Below are 11,572 nucleotides of genomic sequence, written 5' to 3'. Positions count from 1 at the left end.
CTCTGGGGAGGGAGGGGGAGCGGGTACCTGAATTTGACAGGTACCTGCTCCCACTTCTGCAGACTTGTCCTCCCTTTAGTGTGGGCACCCGGCTGACAACCGGGTGCCCAGTGCGCATGCGCGAGAAGCGTTGCGCTTTGTGATTGGTCCGGCTCCTTCTGGGACCTGTCATGTGTCCCAGAAGACGCCGTACCATTCACAAAGTGCAGCGCTTCTCGCGCATGCGCACTGGGCACCGGGCTGTCAAGCCGAGTGTCGTACTAAAGAAGCCGACGCGGGAAGACTGTGTAGCGCTGGACAGAGGAACAGGTAAGGTCCCGCTGCAGAGCTGAGCGGCCGGCCTGGTATTCTGACACGGCGGCGGTGGAAATACCGGACCGGCTGCTCCATATTCGCTCCATAAGACGCACTGACATTTTCCCCCCTTTTTTGGGGGGGGGGGGGGGGAGTGCGTCTTATGGAGTGAAAAATACGGTATTTCAGGTCCATGACCACCAGATCACTGTGCCACGAGTATGAACAAATGTATGTGGCTGCCCAATGTTTGTACTATGCCTCTCGATTTGCCCTTAATGCTCTGTGTGTACAGGCCTCAAAGGAAGCCGCTGTTTTCTTATCTCTGGCACTAAGGATTTCTGAATATTCCATGCCAGCTCATGGCAAGTCTGCATTAGCAGCCAATTATAACCCCGCATTGATCACTCAGTAAACTCTGCTGCAAAAGATATTATTAGAAGAGAGCCACCCACTGCTCTTGCAATGTGGCAGGCGGCTTTCAGAATAATTATTCAGACCAGTAATTGGACGCCTAAGTACGTTTTGTTGGGGAAGACTTGGAACCTCAGATTTGTATTGCTCTGTGTCCCCGACAGTCAGTTTCATACTCTGTCCTGATGACCACTAGCCTCCAAGAAAGAAAGTGGGAAATCCAAAATGTTATAGTTGTCACCTGTACAGGAAATCTTCTACTGGGATCACCTGTTGCTATGACAACTGCCTTGGAAATTCTCTTGTTTCATTGTCTCCAAGACAGGAAAGGAAGAGAAATCCCCCTTGGCAAGTCATTTAAAAAAAAAAATGGATCAGGGTTTTTAGCCCTTCTTTTTTTTCTTTTTTTTTTTTTTTTAACAAATGTTTTGTCTGTACATAAGTGTACCACTTTAGTGATATTAGTGGGGTGTCCGAAGTAGGGAGCGCTATGCTGGAGCTAAGCCTGTGTGTTCAGGGACCTAAAGACTAATGCCGGCCATACATGGGTTGTAATTCGACCGATTTGTCGTCGGAAAATTGGACCTAAGAATAATCGGACGATTATCGCTCTGTTAGTGGGTCAATGGCACCGGCCGATTTTCGTGGTTCCTCCCCTTTTCAGTGATTGGCATGTTGGAAAATTCATGAAAAACGACTTATTTTCGACTCAATGATGGTCAAATTGTACAATCGTTTTTCCGAAAAGAATATGTGCATGAGTCATGACTTGGAAGGAACAGAAGTTTCACCTGTTATATGGGGTAAACTTTATGACTTGGTCGGCCGTTTTTTGAATTCATTGATGGCACCATCGGATTACTGAGCGACGTTTTCGATTTTCAGACAAAAAATCATTCGGGATCCGACCCATGTATGGCCTGCATTAGACGTTCTCCTTACCTGTGTGGGATTAACTGCATAGTCTCCTCGTTCCACATCTCTGTTCACGCTCCAACCAAGTCCCAGTCATCCTCTGTGGACCACTGTCTCTTTCTAACCCACAGGAACTCGTATTCTACCTTCACTATGCCTTTTGTATTAACCAGCCAGAGAATATAGCATTGTGTAAGAAGTCCTGGGGCAACCAAGCACCAATAGACCTTTTTGTCCTTAAGCTGAACTAAAGTCAAAAATAAAATAACTGGTAGTAGACAGGCTCTTCATTGCAAGCTAGGCATGCAATGTCTCTTCTCCTTTAATTTTACCCACCTGTATTCCTGCCATAGTCTTTTGAATGTATGCTGAGCTGCACATGCACAGCTCAGTTTACATTATGGAAAAGTGCCCATGTGTTGGGATGACTGAGCTCCTGTACATATGCAAGAGTGATGTCTTCTTTCACTGGTCAATCAAAATGACTGAACACCGGCATCCGGGGAAGAGATGCCAGCGGGGACCTTGCTGCTGTTGGATCATTGAAGCAGAGGTAAGATTTGCAGACTTTAGTTCTGCTTTAAAGGAGCGGGGGCTGCTACGTAAGAAGCTACACTAGCCAGCAATACTCTGGCCACTTGTACAGGAGCAAGCATTACTGCCACCATGTCTGATTACCTATCAAGAGAAACATAAATTCAGAAAAGGAGGATTTTGTTATTTGCTTGTCTTTGGGGGGTTTTAGCACTTAAAGGCTTTAAATGTACCTTTAAAGCCCATCTCCAGGCAAAAAAGCTATTTTCCCCATGCAGTGGGGCTGTGCCCGCACTGCACAGGTCAACTGCTTGTTTTGTCTAGGAGTGAGGCGAAAGCTCATACTCACCTGATCCTTCGTTCCACCGAAAAATGGCTCTCCCCCCCACAGTCCAGCGATGGACTGTTCCTAGTCTATGGAGCCTGCTGTGAGCTTGATGACGTCAGAACAATCCACAACTCAAGATCCCTGGATCACAGGGGTGCCGGACTATTATACAGGTAGGATCGGAGGATTAGGCAAGTATATCTCTTTTCTCCTCTTCCCTAGAAACGTGCAGTGTGGGTACAGCCCAATGCATGGGAAAACTTTTTTGTTTGTTTTTTTTTTGCCTGGAGTTGGGCTTTAAGTTTTGGACAGAGTAAGGAACGGTTTAAAACTGCTGTCAATTTTTTTTTTTCTTAAAGTGCATGAATTCTCTTAGTTGTCACTGGAACAGAGCCCCCATTGGAACATTCTCTTTCTTTTGTTCTGGTGATGTCTCAAAATTTGAGTTTCATCAATTCACACTTTACACTGAATATGCATACAATCCATAATATAAATTATTATTATTATTATACAGTATTTATAAAGCGCCAACAGTTCGCTCAGCGCTGTACATTACAATGGGGGACAGAACATGTGACAGAACAATACCAATACAATGCGATACATGAGGGGTTCGAGGGCCCTGCTCCTTGGAGCTTACAATCTAGGAGGGAGGGGATAGTAGTACAGGAGGAAAAGCTGTGGGGGATTGAGTGGTAGGAAGAGTGGAGGAGGTCGGCAATTAGCAGAGGGTAGGGTAGGCTTCCCCGAAGAGGTGGGTTTTCAGGGTGCGCCTAAAGGAGAGGAGAGTAGGTGATAGTCTGATGGATTGAGGTAGGGAGTTCCAGAGGATGGGTGACGCCCTGGAGAAGTGCTGGAGGCGGGCATGGGATGAGGAGACCAGGGAACTAGAGAGAAGGAGGTCTTGTGAGGAGCGGAGAGAGTGCGTTTTGGGTGGTATTTGGATATTAGGTCGGTGATGTAGTTTGGGGCAGAGTTATGGACAGCTTTGTACGTCAGTGTTAGGATTTTGAATTTGATCCGTTGGGCAATCGGAAGCCAGTGGAGGGATTGGCAGAGGGGGGTGGCGGAAACGGAGCGGTTGGAAAGGTGGATGAGTCTGGCCGCTGAGTTCAGGATAGACTGAAGCTGGGATACCCAGCGGCGAGGCAGGCCAGTGAGGAGGGAGTTGCAGTAATCGAGTCGTGATATGATGAGGGAGTGGATGAGCTGCCTAAATGGACCTGATGTCTGGCTTTAGATACCAGGGATCCTCTTTAGGTAGTTGTAATAGCAGAGCTGACATCCTTCCACTCGGCATCATAAACCTTGATGTTTAATAGACATTGACTGCTTACAGTGTTCATTAGGTAGGTGTGTGCAGGCAGGTTTAACTGTTCTGCTCCTTTTACAGCCTGTTAATGCAGATCCTTTCATACAGAGAGAGAAAGATAAATTCTATTTCCAGTAATCCTTTTTGAGCTTGCTGTTTAAAAATTCAGCATCCCTAAGGCCAACAAGCAGTGTGTTGTAGCAGCTCACACCTGAGCGATCCCCACATGTAATAAACAGTCTGCTTCCTATTCCATTCCACATCGGCTCCCTCTAGAAAGGTGACTTTCCTGCCGAGGAGAACTACAGCCCTCTTCCCCCGCAATCAGAAATTGGAGAAATAATATTTCTCCAATAAAAATGTACAAATGTTCTTTGTGTATATTTGTAAGATTGGAGAGGATATGTGTTTTGTTAAGTGGCAGTCCTCGGTCTGTGTTCACCTCCATTACCAACCGCCATCCTGCAGCAGTGAGAGCAGGAGCCATGTCATGTCAACTGTTAGATACACTCCTGGGGATACCATTAACAGCTTGTTGGGAGATGTGACTCTGCAAGGGTCCCCATAAACATGCATTATTTATTCTTTATATAAGGTACTTATATAGCGCCGTCAATTTACGCAGCACTTTACATATATATAGTACATTCACATCAGTCCCTAACCCTCAAGGGGTGTACAATCTAAGGTCCCTAACTTACATTCATACATACACATACTAGGGCCAATTTGGACAGGAATCAATTCACCTACCAGCATGTCTTTGGAGTGTGGGAGGAAACCAGAGTACCCGGAGGAAACCCACGCAAGCACAGGGAGAACATGCAAACTCCATGCAGGAGGTGCCATTCTTGGGAATCGAACCCATGACCCATTTACTGCAAGGCAGACGTGCTAACCACTAAGCCACTGTGCCGCCCATATATGTGTTCAGAGGAGTAATCCTTTAAGGTACACCTGGAATTTAGTAGCAAACAACGTTGTGGAGGAGGAGGGTATGAGAGATAGAGGTTGTCCTTACATCGTCTAAAGAAAGTAATAAAGGGAAGCTATAGCGGATTTCATTCAGTTCAATTCCTATTTTTTAACTGCTTTACCTTTTTTTCTGTTTCTTTCACAAATAAACATTTACTGTTATCCACCCATAACACAGGATACACAGAGCAATATCAGAAGCTGTTTGCCTTCAGGCTGTTTTTCTTTCTCTATTATCTTTCTCTCTCTTTCACTTTCTCTTCTCTCTTTCTCTCTTTCTCTCTTCTTTCTCTCTTTCTTTCTCTCTCTCTTTCTCTCTCTCTTTCTCTCTCTCTTTCTCTCTCTCTTTCTCTCTTTCTCTCTCTCTTTCTCTCTCTCTTTCTCTCTTTCTTTCTCTCTTTCTCTCTGTCTCTCTCTTTTTTCTTTCTCTCTGTCTCTCTCTTTTTTCTTTCTCTCTGTCTCTCTCTTTTTTCTTTCTCTCTGTCTCTCTCTTTTTTCTTTCTCTCTGTCTCTCTCTTTTTTCTTTCTCTCTGTCTCTCTCTTTTTTCTTTCTCTCTCTTTCTCTCTTTCTCTCTCTTTTTTCTTTCTCTCTTTCTCTCTCTTTTTTCTTTCTCTCTTTCTCTCTCTTTCTCTCTCTTTTTTCTTTCTCTCTTTCTCTCTCTTTCTCCCCCCCCCCTCTCTCTCTCTTCCTCTCCCCCCCCCTCCTCCTCTCTCTCCCCCCCCCTCCTCCCCCCCCCCCTCTCTCTCTCTCCACTCTTTCTCTCCACTCTTTTTTCTTTCTTTCTTTCTTTCTTTCTTTCTTTCTTATACATCTATAAGCCCATTTGTGGTGGACTTCTTTTAATGCCCCTTACACACAGAGCATCTAGTTTATGGCCTTATGCATTCAGGGAGAAATGCCCAGAATGCAGAATCCGCTTAGGGCCTGAAACATGTTTAACTCTGATACGACGTTCAACCCCGTCCATTCGTCTCTCATAGTCTTTAGTAGGCTGCAGGCAGTAGAGCTGGATGTTGAACCTGTGCACAGGGGCTAGATACCCCATAAGCAAAGGGACCTGAAGAAAACCTGAACTGTGGAAGCTGTACCCAAAGGGACAACCAAAGGGCACAGGACTAGTCACCATTATTTGCAGTGATCTCCCTGCAGCTGATCTTTTTCACATTACTTACCACATTTTGTCCTGTACCAAGTCTCTGTGTGGAGGTGGCCATCTTGGTAGAGGAGCAGGATTTTGTTTCTTCATGTCAGAGCTAGATCTTTGATGACTGGTGGGGTATTACTGAAGTAGCAGAAGAGGTTGAGGAAGCACAGATCCACAGGGTGGGTGAAGTGGACATCTTGCACTGCAGTGTTCTCTCCAACAAGAACAGTGAGCAGCTCTGTAGTGTCATCACAAAGATTCACTCAGAATCTGCTGAGCCTAGCTGTCAGAGGTAGCAGTGCCCTGGGTGATCTCACACTGCAGATATGCAGCTATGAGGTTGTAGGTACAGGAGTGCCTAGGCACACTTACATACCAGGAAGTTCTCTGCTATCTTTCAGGAGCTATTCTTTAGGAATAACAACACTTTTAGATGTTCACCATAATACAGCAAATCTTCACTTTTTGAGTTCAGGTCCTCCTTTAAGCACTTGTGTATGGAAACATTTGGCTTGACTTGGCTCTGGGTGTCTTGAAAGCCCTCTATAGGGCTGGTCAGTATATATGTTTGTTTATTTTTTTCCTCTTGATTTAGACATCTGGTGTGAATTACAGTCCACATTTTTCCGGTGTCCTCGCAGTGACCTTTTTGTCTGGCTGACATTGCACAATCTGCGGCTTACACAAATTGCTGTACAATCTGTGCATTGTGTATGATCTGTGCATTGCTCCCTTCTACCTTTCCAGAGTATCTGGAATTGTGCAGAACTTGTTCATCAATGTTCTTCAGCACCCGGTCTCCTGGCCTCAGTCCTTATACGGCCTCAAATTAAACTGGAGCACGGCCCTTCTTTCACACGTGTACGTCTGTGCGAGAAATCAATAAATAAAGATCTGCAGAACGTGTCAAATGCTGGCTGCTTCTCTCTACACATCGCAGAAGGTGGAGGCCTTGCTATTAAAGGAGAACTCCGGAATAGTACAGTACTGGAATACATTAGCCATAGGCAAGCACTTTACATATTTACAGCAATGAAAGGCCTACACACAACACAAGGCGGACAGTTATCACCAAAACGAGCAACCCAATTGGAGGTATAGCCTGAGTATAAACTGACAGAGACTATGCAATCCTTTCTTTTTTTTTTTTTTCTGTGGGTTTTGTAAAATCTGCGTCTGGACTCCTCAGTAGCAAACCGAGATAGATTTAGCTAATTTTTAATTCATTTTAAATAGATATGCAGTGAGGCTACATGCACGTGGCTGTACCTACACGCATGCAGATGTATGCTGCAACACAAATAGTGTGCATCCAGAATATGTGTCCATGTCCCTGCGGGTGTCTTATGGAACTCCAAGCTCATCAGTGTTCAGCCGAAACTTCTAATTTATCTCTGGGTGGCTGTTTGTGGCACCTTTGGGTGACTGCACGCTTAATGACCGTGTCCACAAAGCCTTAAATGTGTGTGTGACGGGAGTGACTTTTGGCGGTGGGGGGACCCCTGTTATTCCTCTTATGTGTAGCCCACCCTGTGCCTGTTAGGGGCGCAGGGTGCTCTGTCCAGACATTGTGTAGACATGTATAGGTGGGGTGTGGGGGTTGTCCATTGTTCACTGCCAGGTGGTTGCCCCATTGTTCTATTGTGTCTTACTTGCCAGCAAACTATTATGGGATACATGTGTTCCCCTATTGTCTACTGCCACCTGGTGTATCCTATTGTTCTATTGTGTGTCTTGGTTTGGTGGGGGGTGTTTCTGGCAGCCCTTCCCCCTGATGGGAGGGCCTGCTGATGTGTTTCCTGTTCCTGGTTGTATTTCCCCACCCTGGTTGTATTTCCCCACCCTGTGTATATATCTTGTGTTTGTGGTAAAATAAAGCAGTTGACTTCCTGTCTTAAGAAGAGTCTGGTGCTGTCTATTTCCTGTATGATCAGCGTTGGGGGTCTGTGGGATGGTGTTCATACAGGGAAGCGAGAGTCTAACGGAAATACCCAAGTGTGGTCTGGGTCCGGTTCCGTTACCTTTGTGTATACTCTAAGGCCCCTTCCACATGAGGCAGATTTCTTCCCGATCAGCAGGGAATCCATTCAGAGATTCCCGGCTGATTTGGAGCAGAGTGGGCAGATGACACAGCCATTCCTTTAGATTGTAAGCTCCACGAGCAAGGCCCTCACATTCCTTCTGTACTGAAATGTATTGTAATTGTACTGTCTCCTGTTATATTGTAAAGCGCTGCGCAAACTGTTGGCGCTATATAAATCCTGTATAATAATAATTCCTGCAGACCCTCTGATCCCCCTAAATGGAAGAGGATGGCCCCTCTTGTTTTTTTTTCCGGCCTGGAACAGACCCGGATGTAGACGGGTGTAAACATTCTGTTTCCCCACCTGTCCATAGGAATGCATGGACCTTCCAATCCCGATCCATCTTAAAAACGGACAGGTGGACCCGATCAGATCAACCATATGAAAAGGGCCTAACAATGAACATCTCTTATGTGGCTGCTCTTGGTCTGCATTGTACTGCTGAACTTGGTTTGTTGTATCTGTTCTCTAAGTAGGGAGGGATACACATTGATCTTTTCTGGAATTCAGAGTTGTCCTGTGCTCTCAACCTGTTCTCTGACAAGGAGTCCAATCTTCCTTCCAGCACCCCCCTACTACTACCACCACCCTTTGTTGAGGAAGGGGGGGGTAATCCTGTAGTTTTGTGAAAAGTTAACTGGTCAGGGCTGACACCATTTCTTACAGTTTTGGATCAGTAAAGGCAGCGTGTAGTCAGTCTGCAACAGAGTATTAGTCCTCATGCACACGGGACTTTTTTACAGCGGCTGTTTATGGCTTTTGACGTTTTTTTTTCTACAGCCAGTAAACCCCCCCAGCATGTTATCCTATGTGTCCATGCACACATAGACTGTAATCAGTGTGTTTTTGGCTTGGACGTTTTTTCGCTGGAAAAAAAAACAGGACTATTTGGGTTTCTAGATGAGTTTTTTAGCTGGAAAAACACTCTAACACTGAAAAACACGGTAAAACGCCACAAACTGACTTTTTTTGACCAAAAAAATTTTTGGTGAAAAAAACGCAAATGCAGCAAAACGCTAATGAAAAACCACTAAAAAAAGCTACATTAGAGCAGTTGATGGAGAAATTTATGAGTGTAAGCTTCTATGCCAAATTCTGCCTTACTGATCCTGTTTAGTATTGCCTCTCTGTGCAATATTATGATTATAATACAGGATTTATATCACGCCAACGGTTTACTCCGCGCTTTACAATGTAAGGGCAGACCGTACAATTACAATACAAATTAATACAGGTCCTTAGAGCTTGCATTCTAATAGAATTAACAAATGTCCCACATGGAGATCTGTGCTTAGGACCATATGAACTATTGCACTCTGTGACAATGACCGTTCCTTCATAAAGTGAAAAAAATAAAGTGGCTCTAAAAGCATTGTTTGCATGAAGGTTAAAAAAAAAACCTGCTGTGCCATTGGATCTCCCCCAGCCCATCACTTTTTATTTACCTGAGCCCAATCTCGATCCAGCACTGTGCCTCTCCCTTCTTACAGGGCAAAGCTGTCAGTCAAATCATGTGATGAGGGGCCGAACAGCGCAGTGTGTGTCTATAGATGTAGGCAGTGCCGCTCAGGAAGAAGCCTGCACAAGTGCCCCCATAGGAAGACACTCGTTGAAGACCGGCGGGGGACCCCTGAAGAAGAGAATCGGGGCTTCTCTGTGTGCTACCATGTTTATTATTTACAAAAAAAGGTTTATAACCACTTTAAAGAAAACCTGCAAAGTAATTGAAATATGGAGAATTTAGGGGGACTCACAGAAATATTGTGAAGCAGTGATGGAAGCATGTGTACAAGAACTGCTATTGCTGATTTAGATCTATGTGACAAAAAAGCTTTATTTTTCACATTAGATGAGTGGCGGTATGGAGAGCTAGGACACTTCGTTTCAATTCTCCCACAACCGCTGAGGACCTCGGAGGATATGTACCCAATTGAAAAATCATTGAATGTAAATACAGTTCCGAAACAACCACCTCCAGGATATATAAGATCCTGATAGATATGGAAGGAACCGATCCTCCCGGGTTCTTGGGAAAAAAAAGCTTGGAACAGAACTGAATAATCAACAAAAGAATAAAATATTTAAATTAACACACGAGGTGACAAATATGAGCACAGAAATGAATTACAAATACTTGGCGAGATGGTATATCAAACCAAGTTTGGCACATAAACAGCAAGATGATGATGATGTTTCTCCTTTATGTTGGAGAGGTTGTGGGGAAAAGGGGTACAATAGCACATATTTGGTGGGAGTGCCCGAAAATACAGGATTTTTGGAAGGAAATAATTCATTGTATTCAGGAAATCAGTGGGATCATTATACAAAGGGACCCATGGATGTGTTTATTTTATTCCGAGCCCGTAGGTAAACTGTATAAAAACAGGGTATTATATCATTTAATCAGTGCGGCTAAGGGCTTGATTCCCAAGTTTTGGCAAGCTTCGGAGCCACCAGGAATAAATGATTGGTTGAATAGAGTTGAAAATATTTTTAGGATGGAGGAGCTGAGTCATGTGGAGGAGGACAAAATGGAAGAATTTAGGAAATTGTGGAGTAGTTGGCTAGATTTAAAAAAAAAATTTAAAAGATACACAGAATTGGTTTGGAGCTTAGGGGGAAAAGTCTAGAGCAAGAGTGTCAAACTGGCGGCTCTCCAGCTGTTGTGAAACTACAAGTCCCATCATGCCTCTATCTTTGGGAGTCATGCTTGTAACTGTCAATCCTGCAATGCCTCATGGGACATGTAGTCTGGCAACAGCAGGAGGGCAACCATTTTGACACTTGTGATCTAGAGAGAGCTTGATGGAGAGTGTGAAAGCGAGAGTGGTCATGAAAGGGAAAAGGACATAGATATAGATAGAAAACTACAAGAGGAGTAAGAACTTGGTAAACAAGATCTGGACAGGGGTAACTTGGTGGGGGGGGGGGGCAAGATGTTGTAAAATGGGATTTACATAGATGTGATTGTGCTGTATATTGGATTGTTATATTTTTGTATTGGAATACCCAATAAGAAGATATAAAAAAAAAAGATCTATGTGACTGTGGAGGATATTTTGCATTGTATTGAGGAATCCAATTTTTTCTTTCTAGAAAATGGCGTCTTTGCTGAGCACTCTGAAAATGTTCATCTTTCTGGACTCCCAGTTGGTAAGTCTTTATTTAAAATATACACATGACCAATTAAAGGATGGTCTTTTTAAAGTGTTCACCTTTACAGAACAAATTCTAAAGGTGAACAAACACCATATAGCCTCCACCCAACCCCTCCTCCCCCCCCACCTGTCTGTGCTGTAATTATCTCCTGGTATGCAAATATATCAGTGCCTCCGCAGCTGGTCCAGCAGTCTGATGGTTTGAAATCCCCATTCTTCTCCATGCAGTGCTTCCAGGATGGACCAGAGCGATTCTGATTGGTCAGAATCTACTCAGTGAATCACTCTGGTCTGTCCTGGAAGCGCTGCACAGAGAAGATCCCCAAACCACTGGATCAAGGGGGTGGGGAGGCTGAACAGTGTTCACCTCTTTAGTTTCTGTCAACACTAAGAAACAGATGAACTAACAC

General features: G+C 44.4%; 1 protein-coding gene across 1 annotated transcript in view; it reads left to right on the top strand.

The window, feature by feature from the left end:
* The first annotated feature begins 221 nt into the window (after positions 1–221).
* The window catches only part of LRP12 (LDL receptor related protein 12), a 47,194-nt gene continuing 35,843 nt past the window's right edge, over positions 222–11,572 (top strand). The window contains exon 1 of the mRNA XM_089658349.1: positions 222–309. Within this exon, the coding sequence (XP_089514475.1) occupies positions 222–309 (88 nt within the window). The remainder of the gene's footprint in view (positions 310–11,572) is intronic.

The sequence above is a fragment of the Staurois parvus genome, unplaced genomic scaffold (genome assembly GCF_062004578.1).
Source record: "Staurois parvus isolate SC_StPar_1 unplaced genomic scaffold, SC_StPar_1.0 ptg001062l, whole genome shotgun sequence".
Lineage (NCBI taxonomy): Eukaryota > Metazoa > Chordata > Amphibia > Anura > Ranidae > Staurois > Staurois parvus.
Note: the sequence above shows the minus strand (reverse complement) of the source record. Positions and strands in the feature narration are given on the sequence as shown.